The sequence below is a fragment of the Equus caballus genome, chromosome 4, assembly GCF_041296265.1.
Source record: "Equus caballus isolate H_3958 breed thoroughbred chromosome 4, TB-T2T, whole genome shotgun sequence".
Taxonomy (NCBI): Eukaryota; Metazoa; Chordata; class Mammalia; order Perissodactyla; family Equidae; genus Equus; species Equus caballus.
Genome location: NC_091687.1, coordinates 73,609,226 through 73,635,207, shown reverse-complemented (window position 1 = coordinate 73,635,207; position 25,982 = coordinate 73,609,226). Strand labels below are relative to the sequence as shown.

General features: G+C 35.6%; 1 protein-coding gene across 11 annotated transcripts in view; it reads left to right on the top strand.

The window, feature by feature from the left end:
• The window catches only part of IMMP2L (inner mitochondrial membrane peptidase subunit 2), an 854,823-nt gene that overhangs the window by 89,563 nt on the left and 739,278 nt on the right, over positions 1 to 25,982 (top strand). The window contains exon 4 of one of the 11 annotated variants that reach the window (XM_070264885.1): positions 3,937 to 6,577. The exons of the other annotated variants lie outside the window; for them this stretch is intronic. Coding sequence (XP_070120986.1) covers positions 3,937 to 3,943 — 7 coding nt within the window. The 3' untranslated portion in view covers positions 3,944 to 6,577. Of the gene's footprint in view, positions 1 to 3,936; positions 6,578 to 25,982 lie in introns of those variants that run through there. 11 annotated transcript variants of the gene reach the window in all.

Genomic DNA, 25,982 nt, shown 5'->3' with positions numbered 1-25,982 from the left:
CTCCTTGAAAAAAATTCCCAAACTTTCTCATTGCTAAATCCACTGGCTACAATATAAATGCTTCCCGATATCTTAGCAGAATCAGGCACTGTAAATACTTCCTCCTTGAAACTTCTTTGTCATATACTACACTCCTCTTTCTTGGCTTTCCTTCGAGCTCTCTGTTTTGCCGGTTCCTTTCTTGGCCCTCTTTTCTTTTCCCTTTGGCCACTGCACTTGATTTCTTGCCCACCTGACTTCTTTCCCTAAGCATCATGCCTGTATTTCTAGCTCTCTACTGGATAGATCTGTATGATGATATTCTGTGGATTTTTCCAACCCAACTTAGCCTTCTCTCCCGTAACAAACTCGTTCTCTTCCTCTGGTTATTATTTTGGTTCTTGGAATTTATTTAGTCACAAGTCAAATTAGAGTCTTCACCGTCATCTTTAACTTGTTCCTTTTTCTTACCATCCACATACAATTAGACACAGAGTCTTTTTGGGTCTACCTGTGAAATATCTACCTAGTATTTTTCTTTTCTGTTTTTGCAGTGTTTCAGTTCAGGTCCTCCTTACCATTTGCTAAGATTCCACAGTCTCTCTTTCTGTTTCCTCTAATACATTTTCCATATCACTACCAGAGTTATTTTCAACACAATTTGGATAATATTATTTTCCTGTTTAAAACTTATACTGATTCCATTTGGTCTCTTATGTGGCATGTAAGTCCTAGACTACCCTTCTGTCTTTAACTTGAGACATTCCCATTTCTATTTCCCTCTCCTCTGAAAGCCTTTAAGACCTAAAATCATTTTATTAATGAAGTTTTAGGTTTCTTGATGGTTAGTGGAAGAAACTAGGCATCAAATGTGGATAGTGTGGCCTGACAGCACTCCTATACTCATAATAAGTGAGTATAGGTATAATAATAATATATATAATATATTATAATAGTATAATAATATGGTATACTTATGTGATACCCATTGCTAGGTTAACACGCAGACTTCTTTGTTTCTCTGTAAAAGAATCCCTATATAGATATTTCAGTTCCTGAGCAGCAAAAGTTAATAATATCCTGGTAATAATGATGTATGCTTTATTTACAGAAATGCTTTCTGTAGTTTGTAGCTAATATAGAGAAATATCTTGGTTAAGCTGTGCAGCTTGGCTGACTTTTATAGGAAGACAGTAGATCCCCTGAGGTAACACTGATGTAAGTGGAAAGTAACTCTGGCAGTTAGTAGATCTAGTTGGGGTGAGAAAGAATTACTTTAACTGTTACCTATTTCTTAATATTTTTACAATTGGTTGTCTCTTGGCCTCTTTATTCTACCAGCATGTTTCAGTTGGATGAGATCTTAATTCTTTATAATACAACACATTTTTTTCAACCAGCCAAATCCGATTATTATCAACCTCATATGCTTTAGCTGGCAATGGGCTTCCCTTATGCAATGTAGTCATTGATGATATGAGGAAGAGGATAAATATTAATTGGTGGGTGTTATTTCTGGGAGACCTTTAAGAAGCACTAAATGTGTTGAGGAAGTGATTTTTGCTTCTATTTCATGAGTGTTTGTTTAAAATCTAATTGGTTGATTTGAAAGAAAACTAGAGGTCATAAACAGCAATGAATAAATTGTCAACAGGAATATGTTTGCATATAGTAAGAATATTTTGCCCTTTTCTGAAAGGAAAACAAGGTAATAGCCAATCATCATATTTAAAATGGTAATTAACCTTCTTATTTCTGTAGTTCCAGGCAAGCTTAGACATGAACTCAGGATCCGGCATATTGTGTTCAATGCAAACATCAGTCATCATTGAACATTTTTTCTCTAAAATAACTTGTCTTGTGCTTAAGTGAATATGACTAGTGTGACTCATATAAGAAGAAGAAAAAAATGCCAAAAGCTGTAACTGCAATAAAATTTTCCCTTTAAATATCATCTTTTATAGAACTGTATGTAGTTCTGGTCTGTATCTACAATGGGAAATTTCAGAACTAAAGTTCTTGAGGGCTTACTATATGTCGGAAATTGCTCTGAGTGCTTTGTTTTTATTAATTCATTTAACTTTCCCAATAACCGTGTGAGGTGAGAACCGTTATTACACAATGAGGGAACTGAGGCACACGTAACTTGCCCAAGATCACCCAATAAATGCTGGAATGAGAATTCAGACCAGGGACAGAATTCTCACCTCAGAGTTGTGCTCTTGGCCACTTGGGTCTTTTGCCAGTTAGTCATTAGTTGGCCAGTCTGTCAGTTTGGTTTTAGGTTAGTGAACTCGGTAGCTACTACTCTTAACTCATAGCTTGTACTTGATTTCTAAGTTGAACCTTTCTTGAGATCTAGATATTTCTGATGCATTGATAAATATGTGTTTATATAAACACCAAACATAGTACATGTAAATGTATGTCAAAGCCATTTTATACAGTAACAATAATTACTTTTTGTTCATTTAGCTATTGCAGCTGAGGTATGTTCTGCTAAGCCAAGTAAGCAGATTTCTTTTTATAAAGTGTTTTGTTTGTTTATTTGTAACTTAAAAAGAAGGCTTATAGTTTGCAAAGATCCATGAGGATTTGTTTTCCCAAGTTCTCTCCCCAATTCCTTACCTTTTCCTAAAAAGCTACTAAATTTGATGATTTTTCATTTCCTCTTTGAGCAATGTCTGGGCTCGAACACCACCTCTTCTCCCCCACAAGTAAACGAAACTAAGCATACTCAGTTTGGGATGAAAATCACGATGAAGGACCATTTTTCTGCCTGAAAGCGGCCTGTGGTAACTGTCTTTTAAAAGCCTGGAGAGGCCTGAGGCAGCAGGTGGGAGTGTGCTGAATCACATGTGGCCAGGAGAGCCCTAGGTGGGGGATTGATGAACATCAGAATCTTGTGTGACAGCGAAGTCATCCAAAATGAGTTGTAAGGAAATAAAACTCCCGAGGATTCAAGATGTACTGCCAAATGGGGGTCAGAGGGCCAGGTATAGCGTGGAGTGACAAGTCTCATTGACCTTTTGAACAATAGAGAGTTTGGATAGTAAAAGTTAAATGGTTGGCTGCATTTTTATATTTTCCTAGCATACATTTGATTTCAACAGATAGGGTCCTCATAAAAGATTGAGGCTAGATTGATTTAAAGCATAGATTAAGGGAAGACATCAGAGGAAAAATTAAAACTAATAATAGCGGCTAATGCTCATAGAACATTTTCTATAGGCCAGGTATTGTTCTAAGCACTTTAGTGTCTATTAACTGATTTTTTATAATAAAATTAAATAATTTGACATATATCTCAAATGAGTGAACAGAGAGGTGAGTAACTTGCCCAGTTTACACAGTCTAGTACATGGTGGAGGCTGGAGTCAAAGTGAAGCAGTCCACCTCCACAGTCCATGCTCTTAACCTCTACCATACGGCTTCTCTAGATGAAGCTATAGGTGTGAGAGGGAGAAGGAGCAAGAGTACCAAATGTGTATGTGACAAGAAGAGTGATGCTTTTACTACCAATGATGTCAAGTGTTGATTTGAGGCATCCACGCCTGAGGTTAAACTGCTGTTTAGAGTTTTGAAAAACAAATCATGTAGATCCTCTAAGTAAGGAATTGGCTTGTCCCTATCTACCAGAAACGGTCTTGGTGAGAAGCAAATGGTACATTAATGGGGGTGATAAAGAGAGTTTAATGAAAGGATTGTTTAAAAGGGGTGGGGAGTAGTACACCAGGAAGAAATAGTGAAGCACCCAGAGACTAGCACCAGTGGGAAGTCATTATAGCCTTAAGCCAGAAGGGGCAAGGAGAGGGAATGGAATTGCCTGTACTGGTGAGAGCTGGAATCATGGGAGAGGGGCTCAGGACAGTGGGTGGCTGAAGGAGTTCCTACCAAAACAGCCCATGGTGGGGGTTTTGTGTGGTGATAAATGTCCCACTTTGTTTCTCCTGTTAGCTTGTGATCTCCTACAGGTACCTCCCATTTGCTGAATGCAACCGGAAGCTAGAAATCAAGGAAGCTTCGATGGTGTAGTTTGCAGAAGTCAGCTACTGAGGTAGAGGGCAGAAAAGATCAAGGAATGGATCTAGACGGCAACAGAGATGAACCATCATGCCATATATTATGGGTTGAATTGTGACTCCCCCCAAAAAAGATGTATTGAAGTCCTGAACCTCACTTCTTCAGAATGTAATCTTATTTGGAAATGGGGTCTTTACAGAGGTAATCAAGTTAAAATGAGGTTATTAGGATGGGCCCTAATCCAATATGATTGATGTCCTTATAAAAAGGGGGATATTTGGACATAGATGTATACAGAGGGAAGATAATGTGAAGAGACAGAGAGAAGATGGTCTGTAAGAACATTTATAAGCCAAGGAACAACTCTGGTTACTAGAAACTAGGCCAGAGGCATGGAACAGATCCTTCCCCAGCCTCTTCAGAGAGAGTGTGGCTCTGCTGACTCCTTGATTCACACCTTTGACCAACAAAACTATGAAATAATACATTTCTGTCATTCTAAGCCACCCAGTTCTTGGGACTTTGTTACGGCAGCCCTAGGAAGCAAACACACCTTAGATCATGATGAAGCTCCTTATTGACCAGCTTTGCTTTCACTTTCTTTTTTGAGTTTATATAGAGTCATAGATCCATGAAGACCTTAGAAATTAGCTAGTGTGAAACCTTGATTTTGGAGGTGAGTTCCTTGCCTGAGGTCACAAAACTTTAATGGCAGAGTCAGAGCTAGGGCCATACAGCAAACTGTGTTGGAATTGATAGAGGTGGACATGCAGGGATTTCAGTTAGGCCCATAAATACATTGTATTATTGAATTTTTAGTCCAGAAAAGCCTTATTGCTGTAAATTTACAGATTTTAATATCCTAATCATTGCATGTTACTTAATTATTTATTAGTGTGTTTGTTAACTTTTTAAATTTGTAATTTGAAGCCAAATTTTCTTAGTATCAGGTAGCTTTAGAAAATCTTTAGGTACAAAACTCTGTTTTGAAAATTTAGAAGCAAAACAGTGTTATTCAAGTGATGATCATGTTCTATCACATTGTTTAGTGGTTATAAATTCAGTGTATCAGGTTGGGAGACTGTTGATATAATTGAGCCGGAAATTGATATGTGTACAAAATCAATTGCTCAAATAGTTGGCTATATTTTGAGAGTTACTTTAGTTGATAATTTAAAAAAATTGTATATTTAGAATGTTTATTGTTAAAAATAAAGCATATAAATACGTATAAGGATGTTTATAAAAATCATTTGCAATATCACCCCTACTCCCAAGAAGATACTATTTTTATTAGTATATGCACTTCCAAGTTTTTTTGTGTATGTATGTGTGTACATATGTATGGGTATACTATATGGAAAATGGAATTATAAAAACATTTTTGTAGCCTACTTTTTAAAATTCAACAATGTAATGGCAACTCGGCTTTTTTCTGTGTCAGTAAATACAGTTTGAAAAAATGCTGTGCAGCCCCTGAAAGTGATACAGTAACGATTGCTTCCAATTTGTGCTAAACAGCCTTATGATAAACATAGTTTTGCCTTGTAAACAATCTGATAAACGTCCTTGTAGGTAAATCATTGTGTTATCCAATTCTTGTTTTGCATGGAGTCATGTTTGAATGATGAACAACAGAGCATCATAAAATCAATTGCCAGTGACCAGAATAAAGTGAAAACTCAGAAACATATCTCAATAGAAAAAATTTGCAGTAGGTTAGAGAGATGTCTCAAAGACAATGTACAAACAAAGACTTCAAAGAAAAGAGGATTTAAAGAAGCCTTCACAATAAACCTTAAGCTATATGTTGGGAGTAAAAATGATTACAGCCCTTTAGGGAAGCAATTTGGCAATACATCGAGAGCCTTAAAAAACTTACATCTTGAGTAGAATAAATATACATATTTTTTTTCTGGGATGCTGCCTTCTTTTTATTTTTGTTTGAACATATTATTCTGGAAAATTTTAAACATAGACAATCTTGTTTCCTCTGTAACTCCCATTCCCTTCCCTGTATTATTTTGTTACAAATCCCAGACATCATATTGCCTTTTAATTTTGATTATTATTTTTCTTATGTAGTTCAATTTTGAGGACTATATTCTAAGAAAAGAATTTGAAATACTGGGAAAACTTTATGCCCAATATGTTCCTTACAGAATTATTTATAACGTAAGAGAAATTGAAACCAACTACCCATTAGTAAGGCAAGATATAAATTGTGAAATGTTCACTTGATGGAATGCTAAATTAAAATGAAGCCTGTGACGAGTTTAAGGCAACATGAGTGAAAACTTATGTTAAGTAATTAAAAAAGATAATTAAAAAAGGGTATTGAGAGTAAAAAAGGGGTATCAAAAAAAAGAATCAAATGAGCAAGCAAAACTTGGCTTGGAAAAAATATAAGAAGGAAATCTATCAAAATATGAAATAGTGACTTACTTGGATCACAGTGTTGTGGGTGATTTTATTTTCGTTTTGCGTGTTGTTCTATATATTTCGTATCTTCTATATTGACCGCTAATTAGTTTTGTGATGGGAAAAATACAATAAACTTAAATTGTAATGAAAACTTGCACTTGGTTGGCTTTAATCATACTACTTGACTCTGATCATTTATGGTAATTGTGGGAACTAATTATAGGAAGAAATAACATCAAAGAAGGATATTGATAGGATTCTTTGGAATTGCAAAATTTGCAATTGACTTTCTCATTTCCTCCTTTCTCTAGTTAACTTTTCTTTTACCACTTAAGAAAACAAGAGGTTATATTTAAAAACCTCCCTCGGACGGCCCTATGGCCGAGTGGTTAAGTTCTCCAGCTCCACTGCAGGGGGCCCAGTGTTTCATCAGTTTGAATCCTGGGTGCGGACATGGCACTGCTCATCAAGCCACGCTGAGGCGGCATCCCACATGCCACAACTAGAAGGACCCACACCTAAGAATATACAACTATGTGACGGGGAGCTTTGGGGAGAAAAAGGAAAAAAGAAAAATCTTTAAAAACCTCCCACAAACACCATTACTTATGTAATACAAACAAAACAGTAATAAAATGCCCTGCCCTTCTTTCTAACTTCCTGAAATGTTAATTGATTGGCATTAAACTTACTTCTCATTTCCAGTTGGGCTTCCTATAATTTCTTTCAGGTCTTAGAATTTGCACTAAAGCTCTTAAAATGCCAATATGTTTAGTTTTATTTGTAGAAGAAATATTCCTTGTCTAATAAGATTCAGATAATAACAGTTAAAATTTCTTTAGAAATTAAATTTCTGTATCCAGATCTTTGTGTGCTTGTTCTGTTTAGTATATTTATTGCGATTCAAACATAGTGAATTTGAGTTATATCTGAGATTCTGGCTACCTTCTCTCCTTTGTTCCCTCTACCCTTATGCTTGGGTGACATTTCAACACAAACAGCTGAATTTTAACATGAAGCATGTTGCCTGCTTTCTAGCTGCCTTTTTAGGGCTTTTCGAGCTGCAATAAAACTATCTTAGAGCTGTGTTATGAAGCATTTTTACTTCCCTGAAATCTAGCAAAACTTCATTAGAATTCTCTGAATTATTTTCTGATTTTCAAAGTCAGCTCGATCTCAAAGCAGAGAGCCAGGGATGCTCTGTAGACTTTAGCAATTTACTTATTGCCCCAGATTCTTTCTTTAGAATGGGACTACACACCTGTAAGCCTCCTATCAAAGGGACCTCCCTGCAGTGATTTTAAGGTCGTTCCCTGTGACTTTCTGCCCCCAAAAAGGATATGTTTTCAGGAAAAAACCGACATTTTACTATATGAAAATAATAGTGATAAACAACAACAACAATAATAATAGAAACTTTTGCCTGTCATTTTGCTTGCTGTGACGGAGGGAAAAAGAATGTGACAAATGGCTCTTAAAACTTTTGCCTAGAAGTATCGCTTATCACTTTTGCTCCTATTTCATTGTTTAAAGTAAGTGATATAGTCTCTCTTAAAGGTGAGTGGAAAAATATAGCAAGGATATAAAGGAATGTTTGTTTAGTATTTGTGAGCATGTTCATAGGTCTGATTGGTTGATTCATTTGTTTATTGGACTAAAATTTATTGAGCACTTACTGCTTGCTCATTGTTTTATTACCAGTACCTGCAATATGCATAAAACAGACATGATTTCGGCTTTCTTGGAGCTAACATTCTTGTGATAGCACTATTTGGGAAGTCAGCTTGATAATATTAATCAAGAGTCTTAACAATTCTTGTATCTTTCAGCTCCGTAATTCCACTTCTGGATTGCTGCACTAAGGAGATATTCTTAAATACAAAAAAAATTATGTGTAATGATAAACACTGCAACTTCCTTTGTAATATTGAAAAATTAGAGACAAATGTCCAGTTGGGAAACAGCGAACTACAACACATTTTCTCAAAGAATATTATGAACTCATCAGTTTGTATCAAAAACAGTTGTCACATTTTTAGTGGCTATTTTCAACAACATTTTAGCATCCTGTGATGAAATAAAGCAGGTAATGTAATTCATTTTGGGCTTGGGGACTGGCAAGATGGTGAGGATTTTAAATTGTTAGGATTACGAAGGAGAATTAGATGTCCCCCAAGTATGAGTTTATGTATAGGGAGATTAGGAGGATGTAGAGAAAAAGGAAGTTTTGAATTCTAGTAGGATATCAAGTCATTCAATTAGACATATCCTGAAGGCAACTGGAAATATAGGATCAGAGACTGGTTGGAGATTAGGGTTAAAAGTGTTCTTTGGGGATTCATCAGTATAGAAATGTTGGTGGAACTTGTGGAAGTAGATGAGCTATGAGGGATTGAATTAGGAAGAAGTGGAATGTGGGCAGAGAATCACAGGGGAGTGGTGGTGGGAGAAAAGACGAAAAGAATCCTAAAAGTGATGGAAAGATCAGAGGGACTGGAGAATCAGGAAAATTTGCTATTTTGGGAAAATTTTTTTTAATTAAGGTCATAATAGTTTATAACTGTGAAATTTCGGTTGTACATTATTATTTGTTGATCACCATATATATGGGCCCCTTTACACCTTATGCCCACTCCCCAGTCCCATTCCCCTCTGGTAACCACTAATCTGTTTTCTTTGTCCATGTGTTTGTTTATCTTCCACATATGAGTGAAATCATAGGTGTTTGTCTTTCTCTGTCTGGCTTATGTTGCTTAATGTAATACCCTTGAGGTCTATCCATGTTGCTGCAAATGACGTGATTTTGTCTTTTTTTATGGCTGAATAGTATTCTGTTGTATATATACCACACCTTCTTTATCCATTCAGCACTTTATGGGCTCTTGGGTTACTTCCATGTCTTGGCTATTGTGAATAATGCTGCAGTGAACATAGGGGTGCATAAATCTCTTTGAATTGTTGATTTCAAGTTCTTTGGATAAGTACCCTGTAGTGGGATAGCTGGGTCATATGGTATTTCTATTTTTAATTTTTTGAGAAATCTCCATACTGTTTTCCATAGTGGCTGCACCAGTTTGCACTCCCACCAGCAGTGTAGGAGGGTTCCCTTTTCTCCACATCCTCTTCAACACTTACTGTTTTTTGTCTTGGTGATTATAGTCATTCTAACAGGTGTAAGGTGATATCCTATTGTAGCTTTGATTTGCATTTCCCTGATGATTAGTGATGTCGAACATCTTTTCATGTGTGTATTGGCCATCTGTCTGTAAAGCTTCTTTGGAAAAATGCCTGTTCATATCCTCTGTGTTTCGGGAAATTTTTGAGGAAAGAATTTTTTGAAGGGAAATACAGCAGAGAGATAAAGGAGAAAGAGATTGGAGGAATAATTTTATTGGTAATTTAGGGTAGTTTTCTTGGTAACTTAGGGCAGCGCAGTGTTGGGTTACTCATTTGTTGAAAAAGAAGCATATCATGGATATTGATGCTAATAATAATAACATTCTAAAAATCAAGTTTTTGTCCATTTAAAAACTAATTTTTGTATAATGCTCAATTGATGGATTAAGTGGAAATGACTTACATTTTAATAGAAATTTAGTAATACAAAGAAAATGTACTCACACAAGGAAAATTTGCTCATGCAAAGCTTTATGCTAACCTGGTAGTCAAAAAACCAATTTTACCTATTTACGTATTGAAAAATGGGATGCTTGCACTTTAGTATCTATTCAGTCATTTCTACGACTGTCAGCTCTCCAGAATTCTATTGTTCTCATTATGAAAAATGTATCTAAATAATTCTAACTACATAACAGAAAGAAAGGGAAAGAACTACTAAGGAACTACTATTCCTTAGATGGAATCTAACAGTGAAAGTATAGATTAAAGGAAAGCAATATGAAAGAAATGGATAAAATTCTATTGTCAACAAAAGATGTACAAGAGAATCACATAAAAAAGGTCTCCTGATAAATTAGGCAAGTTTTTGATTAAAAAAACCACAGAGCTGATCACCATAGAAAACTAGAAACTAAAAATGCAGGGAATAAAATAGTTTTACTTGCAGTCAGATTTCAATTCAAAGTCATAAAGTGAGATTGGCAGGCTTCACTCTTCAAAGGAACACTCCAAAAATATTCTGGAATGCTCCAAAAAAAAATTTTGCCCAAACCCTCTTAAGCTTTAAGATACACGTGAAGACCATGTCTATTTACAGATACAAAAACAGATTAGTGGTTACCAGAGGGGAGGCGGGGAGAGGGTGAAATAAGTAAAGGGGCACATATTTATGATGCTGGATAAAAACCAGGCTATTGGTGAGCATTATCGAATCCATACAGAAACTGAAATATAATAATGTACACCTGAAATTACACAATGTTATAAACTAATATGACCTCAATAAAATAAAAAAAATTGATATCTTGGAAATTGAGGCAGATTAAGTGGCCTGAAAGCTGCAAAGAGAAAAAAAGAACTTTAAGTTTTAAATCTTTTAGACAAAAATATCTGGGTAGTCTGGTTCTATTAGAAACTCAATGATTTAAATGCTATATCTTGAAGCAACTAAAGGACATGGTGAACATTTTTTCATATGTCACAGAGTATTTTATATGTTTGCTTTAAGGGACAAATTAGTGACATTTGGAGGCTTTACAATAACTTCGTAGGAAGAACTAGGTCATTTGTAATGAGAAAAGTGGAGTTTTGCCATGTCCAAAAATGTGTGTTATAAGCTAGTAAAATGTGACAGCATCCTGCATACCTAGAGGGGCTGCTGTGCCAAGTGTGTCTGTATAGACCTCCTTTATCCTCAAAACCTTCTAGTTTTAAATGAGTACAGACAGTGCTTTAGTCAGTATGTTTAGTATGGTGGGAATATATTAAATTTCTCTTTATGCATTCTATGTTCTTGTCCCACTGCAGAATCTAACAGCTCGTTTTCTACAGTTTCTTCTTTTTCTTTCAACACGTTATGAAAGAGTAAATATTAAGAAGTAAAATTTAGTGGGAGATCTGACTGATATCATTGATAAGGATTTAGAATATTAGGTTTTTAATTAGGAAAAGACCTTAAAGATCATCTAAATCTCACCTTGCTTTTGCAAATGAAGAATTTGAGGCATAGGAAAATGAAATGTTCTAGCCCCAGTAGAACCTGGCCACCTGACTGTCGATAGTGTCTATTTCTGGTAGTCTCTGCTGCACCTAATTTTACAATGTCAGTGTTTCTGTAAGTCAACAAGCCAGATCCCTGGATCAAGTACATTTGTTATGTGAGGGAAGAAAGAGGGAAGGAAAGCTCCTAGACATGAGAGATTAAGTCTGTGATTGTAAAAAATGTTCCGGACTGGGCCTGGGATTCAGCTTTGACAGTGCTACTTATTAACTGTGTGACTTTGGACAAAGTCCTAAACTCGCTAAACTTAAGTTTATTCACGTATGAAATGGGAATAGTGCTTGTTGCCATACTTACTTCATAGGTTAATTGTGAGAATCAAGGCTATTGTGAGAAAGAGTCAAGGTCTAGTTTACCAACATTATGACTACTACTATATATAGGCAAATATTGCAGACCTCAGCAATAAAGAGATAATTAAAGCTTATGTAATGTATTATGAAAGGCAAAAATTAAAATTTAGTAGGAAATTTGATTGATATCATTGATAAGTATTAAGAATATTAGGTTTTTAATTTGGAAAAACTACCTGAGTCTTTAAGACAGAACTTTGTCTCCTTTATCCTCAAGGAGATTACAACTAGTTGGGGAGACAATCCATTAAGCAAAAAGCCTTATGATATATTGATTGTGATTGCTATTATAGTAACAGCAGTTTTAAAGCTGTTAATTAATACTAGATTGAAAATGGGAAAGAAATGTCAGCAGTACATCAAAATGGAGGAGGATTATTTCCTTGAGAAGGATGGCAATGGCAGTATGGGAGTGAGTATTTTTTTTTTTTTTTATTGTTTTACTTTAAGCCAGCCCCCTTTTTTGTGGTGTGGAAGATTCACCCTGAGCTAACATCCACTGGCAATCCTCCTCTTTTTTATTTTATTGCATGAGGTAGGCTAGCCCTGAGATAACTTCCATGCCAGTCTTCCTCTACTTTGTATGTGGGATGCCACCACAGCATGGCTGATGAATGGAGTAGCTCCTTACCCAGGATCTGAACCTGTGAACCTGGGCTGTCAAAAAGCATGCAGAACTTTAACCAGTTGGCCAGGGTCTGGCCCCTAAGCCAGTCCTTTTATGCTATAACATCTTTCTTGTCCTTCTGTAGCAACTAAACAGCCATTACTAGTCTTTCAGGTTTTCTTGGTTCAATCAAGGACCCCGCCTTTTGTTTTTACTTCTATAGGATTGTTTGGCTTCACTGAGATTTTGGGTCTCACTTTTAAGATTCATATATTTCTAGGAATCGATATGAACTCTACCAGCTCCAATGTTTGAGCAAATGATGGCCATCTAGTGATAGGGTTTCTGATTATAAGCTGTTTGCCGTTTATAATCATGTTATATATTTCTGCATTTGTAACTGTGGTGTTTAATGGTTTATAAGATGTACCTTTTTTTTCCATATTTCAACATATCTGAAATCAAGATGCATCTTTAAATTGATAGCTTCTTAAATTCCCATTTGGCCATGTGGTGGTTTTGATGTAGTTGTCATTGTATGTGCATGTGTGAATGTGGTCATAGTGTCAATGCTTTAATTGAGTTATGTGTATTTTAGGTACCACTATAATCGCCAAATCCTATGATTTGGCCTTGGAAAGATAAATTGTATATACACAAAGGCATAGAAGCAGAGCCGTGGAATAAATGACAAAGACAGATTAAAAAAATACAAGAAAGCTTAAATGATAAGAAAGCATTGTGTTGTAGTTTAATTGGCAGCTTTTTTCCTTTCTCAGTGGCATATAAACAATAAAGGTACATCGTATAATGGTGGTGTTTTGTATTCATTGAAGCATACTGTATTATTTTAACTTGAGTAATTTCAGTGGGATGACTTACGATCTAGTGGAAATTTTAAGAAAGTATGTTCATGGAAAGTGAATGTCATTTCAAAAGTCATGTTTTTAGTTATAGACTCTGTTAAAGGTTACTTTTTAAAAAATCATGATTCTTATTCACATACAAAATGAACAGGTGTCAAAGATTTTATTTTGCTCATTAATTAATGAGGGAACCAGTAAGATGTTGCAACTTTTTAAAAGGAGAATTAAAAGAGCACGTATGTGTAGGCAGTTAGGGATGTTGAAAGAATGCACAACAGATGCAAAACTGGTCAATATCCATAGGATCATGCTCATGATCATCAATGATTTTTTTCCACTGGACAAAATTTATTTGCATTTCTATGGAAAAGAATCATTTGTATTACTATGTGTTTTACAAATTACAGAGTTATAAAGTAGCTGAAAGACAATAAAAGTCTTAAGCCCTTGTAGAATCAGAAAACCTGGAAAAATACACTAGACAAGGTACCCACTAATATTTTTTTGCATATTTAGAAGTCTTTAACATTACTTCCTGACAAATCTTAGAGTTTAGAAGGTTTCCCAACAGACCTTTTGCTAAATTGAACTTCATAGGGAGGATTGCATTCAGACCATGCTAGAAAGATCATTACTTTTCTTCTGGCCTCTTCCTCCATCACTCATTACTCCATATACTGGTATGAGAGTGCTACTGATTTTGAATTTCTCATTTATATCTTGAGGTCAGTAAATTGAATTTAGTCCAGATTGTATTTTGGGGTAGAGAAAAAATTTTTAAAAACTTAAAAAAATAAGGAATCCTACAAATACTTATTAATCACATACCTTGTAAAAGCCCAGCTAATTAAAAAAATTATATTTTACCCCAAGAATTAATTCTTTTTTTTTTTGAGGAAGATTAGCCCTGAGCTAACTTCAGCTGCCAATCATACTTTTTTTTTTTTTTGCTGAGGAAAATTGACCCTGAGCTAGCATCCGTGCCCATCTTCCTCTACTTTATATGTAGGACACCTACCACAACATGGCTTGCCAAGTGGTGCCATGTCCGCACCTGGGATCCGAACCGGTGAACCCTGGGCCGCCAAAGCGGAGTGTGCGAACTTAACTGCTGCGCCACCGGGCCGGCCACACAAGAATTAATTCTTAATAATGAAACTGAACAAATTAAAAAAGAATCTCAGCAATGTTCAGGAGAACATTGCTGAAATAATATAAACAACCGACATTCTTAATGAACTTACCTATATTTGAAAAAGAATCTTTGTATTTAATACACTTTATATGTCCTTTAGTGAATTGAGAATGAAATGTTCCCATTATTTTATGTGGTTAATCTTCTTAAATATGGGAAAATGGAAAATAAAATGTATTTAGTGAGAGCAGAATCAAAATTACTGTAACAAAATACATATTACCTCAAAATTGAGAGTATATTAAATTAATTTTCTTACTGTTTTTTGACTCATTAAATTTAGAAATAGGTATTTACTCTCATTTTCTGGTATCTAAGCATACATTGTCACGAGAATTATTTGATTCAAATCAAAAGTGATTCAATTTATTGTTGTAAAGTTGTCTCATACTGGTTTGATGATGTGTTGAATTTGAGCATGCACATACGTTTGTTTAACTGTTATTATATTTATCAGTTGGTAATAAACATTCTTGAGACGTTACCTTTTACATTTAAAAGTCTGGCCTTTAACTTGTGCCAAACTTCCCAAACCACAGGGAAGTACTTATTGATTCATTCCTTTATTTAGCAAGTGTTCATTGAGTACCGACTACATCGTAATCACTTATAAACAGATGTTATTTTAGGGAGCTTTCTCTTTGCACAACTGAAAGAACGAGTGTTATTGGATTTTGCTGCGTGAAAGAGTGATTTTTGGGGTAGTTTGAGATATTGGTTGGAGGTAGCCAGTCAATTAATACAGGGACTGCGCAAAATCACCCTGTGCACCAGTGGCAGCACCCGTCCCATCTTTTTTTTTGTTTCACTCACTGATTCAAGGGCAGATAGATGAGCCCCAGAGCTGTTGCATATTAACAGTAAAGATGATCTCTAGTTTTCCTCCTCTGTGTCTCCCTCTTCATGTGGTTGATCTGTTTAAGGCAAGAGGTTGACGTCAAATAAAGCTACAACTTAATATGAATACTTTTACAATAATGCATGTTACAGCATCTATTTATATGTGTTAAATAGATTGACAAATATGTATTTAAATCTATTACTAATGGACTTTTTTTTTGCCTTAAATAACAAAAATCTATTTTCTCACATTTCTAGAGACTAGAGGTCTGAGATCACAGTGTCATCAGCAGGGTTGGTTTCTTTTGAGGCCTCGCTCCTTGCCTTGTAGATGGCTGACTTCTTGTGTCTGCACATGATCTCTCCTCTGCATGTGTACGTGGTTCTTTCCAAATTTCCTCTTCTTATAAGGAGACCAGTCATTTTGGGTTAGGCTCCACCCTAATGATCACATTTTATCTTAATTACCTCTTTTTTTTTTTTTTTTTTTTTTTTTTTAACTAATGGGCTTTCATGGAGGTTGTTGAGGGACAGTGTTGATCAGGGGAAATTCATAGGAGTAAATTTACTGTAAGGGTGGGGAGAAGGCATGAAGGATAATGTACACAAAAATGAATCAAGGTAGTAAATTTATAGGAGAGATATTCAGGACAGGAGACCATGAAGATGCTACCCAAAGAGGGAGAGGAAACAAGCTAAACAGTGAGGTGCTTTGAGTTCATGGGGACTTAAAATGAAAACCAAGAATAGAAATATTGTTAAGGTTTTAATAAAAGCTGAACTGAGCATATATCACTTCGAACTGTAGTAGCAATGGACTCTTACCCATGATAATGACATTAGGGTGAGAAAAATCACATGCAAATTAAGTAATTAGAGTTGGAGCAACATGTGATTTAGTTAGTGCTGCCTCATATTGGGAGTTTGGTACAGACAGAGCAAGGAAAGAAAGAGTTCATTCATTCAGTACATTTTTGAGCACGTACTGTATGTCAGGCACAGTTCTAGGTGCTTAGGATAGGTAAGTGAACAAAATGATGTAGATCTCTGCCCTTGGGAAGCTTACTTTATTTCTAATAGGAAGAGACAGATAAAAATGACAATAAATGTATAAATTATATAGTCTTTTGGGAGATCAGTGCTACAGAAAAGATTGGTGTAACGAGGATCAGGAGTGTTGGAGGAGGAGATGGTGGCAAGTTGCTGTGTTAAGTAAAGTAATAAATTGGTTTCGAATCGAGAGCTGTAGCAGCCTGCTGTTTAGATTTCTTCTCCTTCCCTTACAACCCCAGAGACTTGAGGCTAGGTCGGCTCAGAGATGTTAGTGGCAGAGAAACAGAAAGTCAACAGCGGTATATTTTTCAAGATCATAATAAAATTCAATAATTAATAATAATAAAATACCTGTGATGCTGTTTTGTCTTTTCTTTTCTATTCAGCAATAGAAAATAATAAAATGTGTTGTAGGAAAATGGGCAGCAAATTATCAGAGTTAAAAAACAGGGATAATTTATTGGAAATCTTACTTGTGAAGGATTTTGGTAGCATTTGAGTCATATGCTTTATAGGAATTTTATGACAATTTTGTGTACCTTTGGTTTGTTTAGGGAATGCTCAGTTTTATCTACTTTTTAAAAGACCAATGTAAACAATGTTTCTTTGGCAAAACCGTGCATATTTTGACAGCTTGTTAACATAGTAGTTAGCTTCTGCCTTTCAATTTCAAATATGTGGAATGTATCATAAATTGCTTTACTAAACTTGATGCATATATATAGTCGTGGTAGATTATACAAAATTGTTGCTGAGATGAGATGATGAGAACCTTACAGGAAGGCTCAAAATTAGACTATAAACCTGCATCTTGATTAATATATAAATGTTACTAGAAAAAGATCAATCTAAACTATGCCACATATCACTGAGTAGTAACTCCTAGGGGCATCTCCCTTCCTCAGCCCCACTACCCGTTAATGACTAGGATTGTTTTAAGTCTGTATGGAAAGACACCTTTAGTTTTATATTTTCTGTGACCTCTGTGTTTTTCCTTATCTTCTGCTTAAGCCTTCCTTTTAAAAAAGAATTTACTGATTTCTTTCTTATGCTACTAATATGTCCAGAGAAAATGTAGGGTTTCTTTATTGACTAAGTAGCATTCAGGCATTTTATTTTGATAATATGGCATTTCAATCACTTGATTATGCTCCATTAATTTGTGGCCTTTATAAAATTCGTCTGTTTGGTGGAATTTCTTCCTTTAATACTAAATCAGTTTGCCTTGCCTCCTTTCTCTTTGCTCCCCTACTTTGTTCTCTTGCTCCTCCCTTTTCTTCAGTTAATCCTATTTTCCAACCTCTACCCTTTCAGCACTCCACAAAAAAGATCATCCAATTTGAGCTCTAAAATGTATCTGAAAATGCTCATAATGTCTTAGAGAAAGTGCTTGAACTCCCATTCTCTATTTGTACTTTCAAGTTGCACTATGCTCAGTCTTCACATTTGTGCTTCTTTATTATTCACCATGACTTTTGTATGGTTTTGCTTCTTTGAAGGCTAAAGCAGCTTAAATTAATAATGTGTGTATGTATGTATATACCTTTTTTTCCAACTTTCTTCCAGGAAAGAGGGGGAATAAATTGGTAGGAAGAAGTAGAGAGGGTAGAATATTTTCTTACTTGGGGGGATGCTCCTCACTCCAGCTGAGAGAGCTGATAGTGCAAAATAAATGAGGGGTTGTACCTTTTTTGGGTCCCAAGGGTTTTCTGTCTCAGAGCAATGTACTATGGTGTGCTGAGGGATCTGTGGGAGCAGAACTTTTTTCCAGTAAAGCAGGAGAAGGATAGTTGTGACAAGGTAATGAGAAAGGAGATCTTGTGAGGCATCTTCTCAAATAGATCAGTTTTAGGAAAGAATTTATAGAGAAGTTAAGGAACTGGAAATTGATTCCTTTCAAAATATTGTGTGCCTAACTACCCCTTAGAAAAATCTTCCTGTAATAATAGGTGTATATGTACCCTAGTTTGAAGACCACTGCATTGTGCCTTGTACTTTCTATCCCTAATTATTATTTATACGCTTACTTATTTGTGTTAGGTATGCACATTATCATCAGGTTAACTGTGGCCTGTTGTTTATTTTCCAAGGGCAAGAAGTATATAAATATTATCTATAATGGTGTGTTTGATAGTTAAGCACTTGAGAAAGATGTTGCAGTGGAAATGATGATGATGAAGAAAAGGAAGGAGAAGAGGATTACGAGGAAGAAAGAGGAAATTAAAAATAATTTTCAAAACTTCAACACTATTTATAGGTGCTTAATAGTACCAGATGCGATTTTAATCACTTTACAAATATTTATCTTTATTTAGTCATATGTACACCCTAAGAAGCAGGTACTATTATCATTCCCATTTTACAGATAAGAAAACTAGGTCACAAAGAGGTTAAGTAACTTGTCTAAACTTGTGAGTGGTAGAGCCAGAATTTTAACCAAGTAGTCTTGCTCTAGAGTCTTAACCACTGTATACCATCTTTCCTGGTGTGTGTGTGTGTGTATATATGTATCATATACATATACATAAGCGTGTGTCTTTTCATATACATATTTGCCAGTGCACTAGCTGAGCTAGAATATAAATATATGTCTATATCAACAGATATATGAATGTGCAGATTATTTTAAAACATAGGAGAAAGGACATTGTAATTAATGAAGAAAAACAAATGGATTCAAGAGTTCAATAATATGGGACTGTAGAAAAATAGTAACAAACTTATTTCTCCCTGATGATACTGAACTGATTTTTTTTTTTTTTTTAAAGATTTTATTTTCTCCTTTTTCTCCCCAAAGCCCCCGGTACATAGTTGTATATTCTTCGTTGTGGGTTCTTCTAGTTGTGGTATGTGGGACGCTGCCTCAGCGTGGTTTGATGAGCAGTGCCATGTCCGCGCCCAGGATTCGAACCAACGAAACACTGGGCCGCCTGCAGCGGAGCGCGCGAACTTAACCACTCGGCCACGGGGCCAGCCCCCCTGAACTGATTTTTTAAATAGAAATGCTACACTTAAAAATTACTTTCATAGAAATTAAGGCGATACATTGTGTTGTATGGTATTTACAGAGAAGTAATTTAGAAGTCTATTTAAACAACTTTTACCTTTTGAAATTGGATGCTGTCAAGATCACACACTATATTCTTTACAGTTCAATTTTCACATCTATATGCCATTTAAAATTTTCTTCCTTTTATAATGGATAGAAAATCAGGTTACTCCCCTTCTAACTCCCCAATTCTTTCCACTGTGGCTTTATATGAAAGAATTGAAAATACAGTAAGTTTTAGAATATTTGTGGTGGTCCCCACATTTAAAAATAGAGGGGAAAATAAATTACACATAATAGCTTGTGAGATTTTAATAATTTCAACTGTTTCAGTGTTGTGTCAGAACATTTGAAAAAATGGATTCTAAAGTCCCTTTTAGATATTTTGAAGAGAGTTCTGTTCTGTGCCACTTGGACTGGGAGGGAATGTAAAACAGCACGCTACGATGTCCCCATATTCAGAACTGTTCAGAGGAGATTGGATAAATGTGTGAGCTGTATATTCTTAGGTGCACCAAGCCACTTCCAGTTTACCAGGTTTTCTGGGAATTAAGTTCATTTCAATCAAGGACCGTGATTGGGCCCTGTGCGTCCTTTAACAGCTCACTCAGGTTTCCTCCTCTGCGATTGTGTTCATAATACTCTGACTGTCTTGAGAGTAGCATGGTACTTTGATAGGCTCATAAAATAACTTATTGTATTGCATTTGCAAAATGGGTTATTTTATGGGGCATAGGTATAAATAATAGAGGAATTCTTATCTAATATATTGTTTGATCTTGTCTGAATCACCCTTTCTGGGGTTCATTTTCTCATCTTTAAAGTGAAGAGGCTTGAATAGAATAGTTTTTAAACCTCCATCTTAAAAAAAAAACTATGCTATTTTGTGTACATATTTTCACGAACTGAAATAAAAGTTTGTTGGATATTCTGGAAAGAAAAAATGAAGTGAAAAGCCCTCGGTATTCCCAAAGCAAATGTGAAATTGAGACATTCTAGATGGTTGTGTTCCACTACGATGTTGTTCCTGCCAACGTAGTGGCTTTTGATCTGTTGTATTTAGATGGTAATTATAACTCGTTTCAAGCCAGCTCAGTTTGGCTTTTCAATTTACAGGACTTGCTTGAGCAGCAGCAGTTAACTATATGGGGAAATTTAATGATAAAAACACCTATCTTCCTGTGGTTTACAAAGGATCTCCTGGTATATAATTTTAGAAAATTCTGTTAGTATTTATATTCAGCATTGTAGTCTTATGTGCTTTATTAGCTGCATCTGGTCCTAGTTTATTTGCACCAGGTTTTTTTTATTGGTTGGCAATCCTTTGAGGTAGCCTCCCATACATAGTTCAGCAAACACCTGGGCCTTCTCATTAGTACAAGCCATTACTGAAGGTTAGAGATGTACCTTGTAGCCATCCTTAATCTGACAGCTGGTTTCAGGTTATTTGGTCCAATATCCTTGCACTGATGAAAGTTTATATTGGGAGCAGCGGGTCATTAAAGGGGTAAAAGCCAGTATTTGGAAGGTGTAGAAAATCAGTCAACTGCAAATGATGAACTTCTCGAGTATATGTCTCTAAAGCTGTTTCCAATGATTGAAACCAGTTTTGAAAAGGCAAAAGCCTGAAATAGTTTTTGACTATAACTTCCTCTACCAAAAAAATGCACTCAGGCTATCTTGGGACCGATTTGTGGAAAATGGCAGTTCCCTTCCAAAAAGGGATCTCTACTCTGCAGTGAACACTTAAATGTATGTCTTTGGACATTCCTTTGACGAATAGCTCAGATCACACTACCTGCAGAGCTCTCTTGTGTTTTCACACTGCCTCATTTCTCAATGAGTTGCGTACTTGTCTTTCTCTGACATAATGTGCAGGCACAGGTTTTCCCTCCCCAGGTCATCAAGTCTAGGAGTGCAGTTTTGAGGACTTGAGGCATAGATCGTGACTGAGATGGGGACCCTCAAGTTGTAGAGTGGGGATTAGAAGGGATGATTGGGAAGAACCATTTCTGAAAAGCAGAGAGGAGGGGATTAGCTGGTGGAGTATGTGAATGGAATAGCAAGGCAAGGAGATAAGCTCCAGGGGGAAGCAGTTCGGAAGAAGAGCGGATACGGGTGCAGGTCAGCATGGTTTGGAATTAGTCTGCCCTGGTTTTGGGCATAAAAGGGCCAATTCTAACTGCTGGGCCCCACCTTGATTTGACCTTGTATTCATGCTTTTTTGTTGATGAATAATGTCCTCATATGGGTGTGAAGCTCCTCTGGGAGCAAGTAGTAGTGTTTTCTAGTCATCCTTTGTCCTGTTTGTAGTAGACAGATAAAAAATTGTTGAATTTAGTTCATATTTGCTAAGTGGCGAATAGGGGTTGTAATTTCTATTTTATGTGCGTGTGGGGGGAAGGGAGGTGCGGGAATGAGAAGGTTAATGTTCAGTAGCTGATAGTCTGACTGGTCAGCATCTGTCCTCCAGGAAGATGAATGACCAGTCCTACACATTCTTTTCACATTGGCCTTTGTATACCTTCTTTTGACTATCAGCTTCATCCAGATTGTAAACAACGACTAGAAGAGAAAGGTTTTATATTCCTTTATCATTTCTTCTGGCCACACAGTTTTGTGTAAATAGGACAATCTCAAGTAAAAGAGAAGTTGTTTACGCTTGAATTAGATTTCTCAGGAAATAGGTCTAGCCCTTAACTTCAATTAAAACTGGAATTTTTGTTTTCTAGAGGATTGTTAGACATTATTATAAAAAGAACTATGTTTGGAAGCTATAAGTATGGGGTCCTGAATATAATAATAATTTAAACTCAAAACACTTTTTTTTTTTTAAGATTTTATTTTTCCTTTTTCTCCCAAAGCCCCCTGGCACATAGCTGTGTATTTTTAGTTGTGGGTCCTTCTAGTTGTGGCATGTGGGATGCTGCCTCAGCGTGGCCTGATGAGCGCTGCCCTGTCCGCGCCCAGGATTCGAACCGGTGAAACCCTGGGCTGCCGCAGCGACACACACAAACTTAACCACTCGGCCATGGGGCCGGCCCCTCAAAACACTTTTTTTAAACACTGCTTTTATAAAACAGAGATGTCAGTCTAAAAGAAAAAAGTAGTTCTATAATTTTTAATGTTGAAAATCTCTCTCTATGCTCAAAATTCCAATGGATTAGACTATGGTATAAATAACATATATATAACAGTATTCTTTGAAACCATTGGAAATTTATTTTAAAAAAGTGATATGTACCCAGCAGTAAAAAATTTAGTATTTTTTAGTTGAAAGATACTTTAAAGGATTTACTGCTATCATAACTCATTCTGATTGGCCTTTAATAGGTAACACTGTTGGATTGGTTTCTGCCTCAGGAATATTTTTCTTTTATAAATGTCATGGAATAACAAGGTACAAATTCATACTTGCTCATGTGAAATCATGCTATAGAAAATTTAGGAATTGAAAACTTTAAGGAACAACAGTTTTTTCTGGCATGCATGTAGTGATTCACTATTCACATATATGTAGAACTTACGTGTTTGTATGTGGCATCTCTGGGGGTGATTAAGATAGGAAACTCTCCTTTACTCCAGCAGTCTACATTCTAGTGGGTCAGATAGATAACAAACAAATAAACAGATAGATATTTATCTGAAAAATATCAGATAAAAATAAGTGCTATATAAATAATTAAAACAATATGATGTGATGGTGGCCTGATGGCTCGTTTAGATTAGGTGGTCGGGGAGAAATAATAAGATGACAAGACACGATAATTTAAAAATAAAATATTTGATAAATGGCACAATGAAAATTATTTTGTATACATCTTTCAAGATTGTCATTTTTATGATTCTGTTGTTAAGGATACTGAGTCTGGCGCAGTTCTTTGTTTTCACTCTGGATTTTTTTCAAATGGCTATACAAGTGGGATGTGTTTTTTAAAAGTTCTATTTTGGCTGATTTTCATAAATAAAGAATAAGTGTAGTTTTGTGTATTGATTTAATGTTAAATTCTTTGAGTTTAACTTAGTGACAAGATTCCAAGTATAGTAAAACAAGGTTTTAAAAAATTTGAGTGACTTTATTTGTATTTTTACACAATGAGAAAAATTATTTTTAAAGTAGTCAGTGCTATGTATATCCAAGCTTAAGAAAAGACTTGGAAGGTAACTCAGACCTCTCTTAGTTAAAAATGCATCTTTTCCTGTGTCTTTATGAAATATTATGATGAGCAATTTTGTTTTTATGTTCTAACATTGTTTGATTAAAGCTGTTCCTTTTTTTTTTGGTGAGGAAGATTGGCCCCGAGCTAACATTTGTTGCCAGTTTTCCTCTTTTTGCTTGAAGAAGACTGTCACTGAGCTAACATCTATGGCAATCTTCATCTATTTTGTATGTGGGAGCTGCCACAGCATGGCTTGATGAGCAGTGTGTAGGTCCACTCCTGGGATCCTAACCTGTGAACCCTGGGCTACAGAAGCAAAGTGTGTGTACTTAACCACTATGCCATGGGGCCAGCCCCAAAGAAAGGAATTATATTTCCTTCCAGCATGTTTTCTTTTTTTTTTTTAAACTAAGCACTTCCATGTTGCCACTTGAGTTTTATTTCCATCATTTTAAATAACTTCAAAATAGAAGATCAAGTAGGTATGCCACAATTATCATTCTCTTATTTTAATAATATTTGGTTATTTCTAGAGTTGTTCTGTTATAAATAATTCTGTGATAGACATTTTTGTGGCTTATAGCTTCTTTGTATGTTTTGGATGGATTGTCCAAATGTGAATTTCTAGTACTAATTCCTTTGTTGCCCAAAGAGCATAAACATTTTTTTAATAGAAATGAGGCAAGTTTTTATTTTATGAGTATTTCAAATTATGATTAGACATTCTGTGAAGGTTTTTACTGAAAAAAAAAAAGCAAAAAATCCTGAAACAGAAACTATACTTCTATAACTTTTTTTTTTTTTGAAGAATTTTTTTTTTTTCAAGATTTTATTATTTCCTTTTTCTCCCCAAAGCCCCCCGGTACATAGTTGCATATTCTTCGTTGTGGGTTCCTCTAGTTGTGGTATGTGGGATGCTGCCTCAGCGTGGTCTGATGAGCAGTGCCATGTCCGCGCCCAGGATTCGAACCAACGAAACACTGGGCCACCTGCAGCGGAGTGCGCGAACTTAACCACTCGGCCACAGGGCCAGCCCCTATACTTCTATAACTTTTCTATAAAGTTTAGAACTAGAGTTTTTGGTAGAGTTTTGGTAAAGTCTGATGGAGACAACTTTTTAATAAAGTGGGTAATCAAAGCTTGGAACTACTTATATTTATCAAAAAACAACTTCAAGATTTAACTGATCTTATTTGTTTTCTCATATCTCAATTTCCGTCTTTGGGATTCTCTGAAAACTTTGTAGTAACAGGTAAGATAAAAGCCGGTAGTTCTTTAGCTGATCTTCAACTGTGGCAAGTCGTTTCTTTCTCTTATGGTCTTTAATTCATTCTACCACATTTTTATGGACCTGCCACCCTCTTACTTGTTCGACTACGTTTTATAGACTTACTCACTCAAAGATCAGACTTAAAAAAAATCGTAGAATTGGAGATTAAATAGGCTGGAAAGAACCTTTAGGATCTTGCATTCTGCGCATTATTTTTTGGCCACCTATTATGGGTGGATGTTAAGCTACCATGGTTTTTGTCTACAAAGAGCTTATAGATTAATAAAACTAATAAGTAAAAGTAAAATGCTTTATTTTATATGAGAAAACTGAGACCCGGTGAGCAAAATGACTCGCTCACGAGTGCACAACAATTTCCTTTTCCGTTGACTAGTGAAATCTGGAGAAAGTCCAAAGTGCATTAGTGATGGATATTATCAGACCGTGAGTTGTGTTTCCTCTCTGATTTATCTGGGTTTGTTATCTAACAAAAGCACTATAAATCCTGGCCATACAACATGGAAGTGCTGCATGTGTAATAACTATTACTGGGATGGATCACTTTTGTCCTTGACGTAAAAAAGGGCACAGTATATTTAAATTTAATAGTTTCTATTGTCTGTTTACTTCCTGGAGTAAACGAGAAAACAATAAAAATATTCATGAGCTGTTAAAATGTCCTTATGTTGTGTACCCAGCATCCAGGAAAATCCTTGGTTACACCACTTAGGTCTCTTAAAACAAAGCTTATTATTTTTTAAAAATAAATACTATAAAATAGCTATCCCACTACTTTTCCAAGTGATTGATTTTACTTGGCTTGCTAAAGTAAGGATATTGGCTTGGAGATGTAATATCTGGTAAATTAAGGAAGTTTTGGTGTAAAGTATAAGAATTTTATCTCCAATTGTTTATCTCTTCTATAGGCTAGCACAACAGATATTCTCCGAACAATAAATCTGTTAGAAACCTAGATTTCAAAAA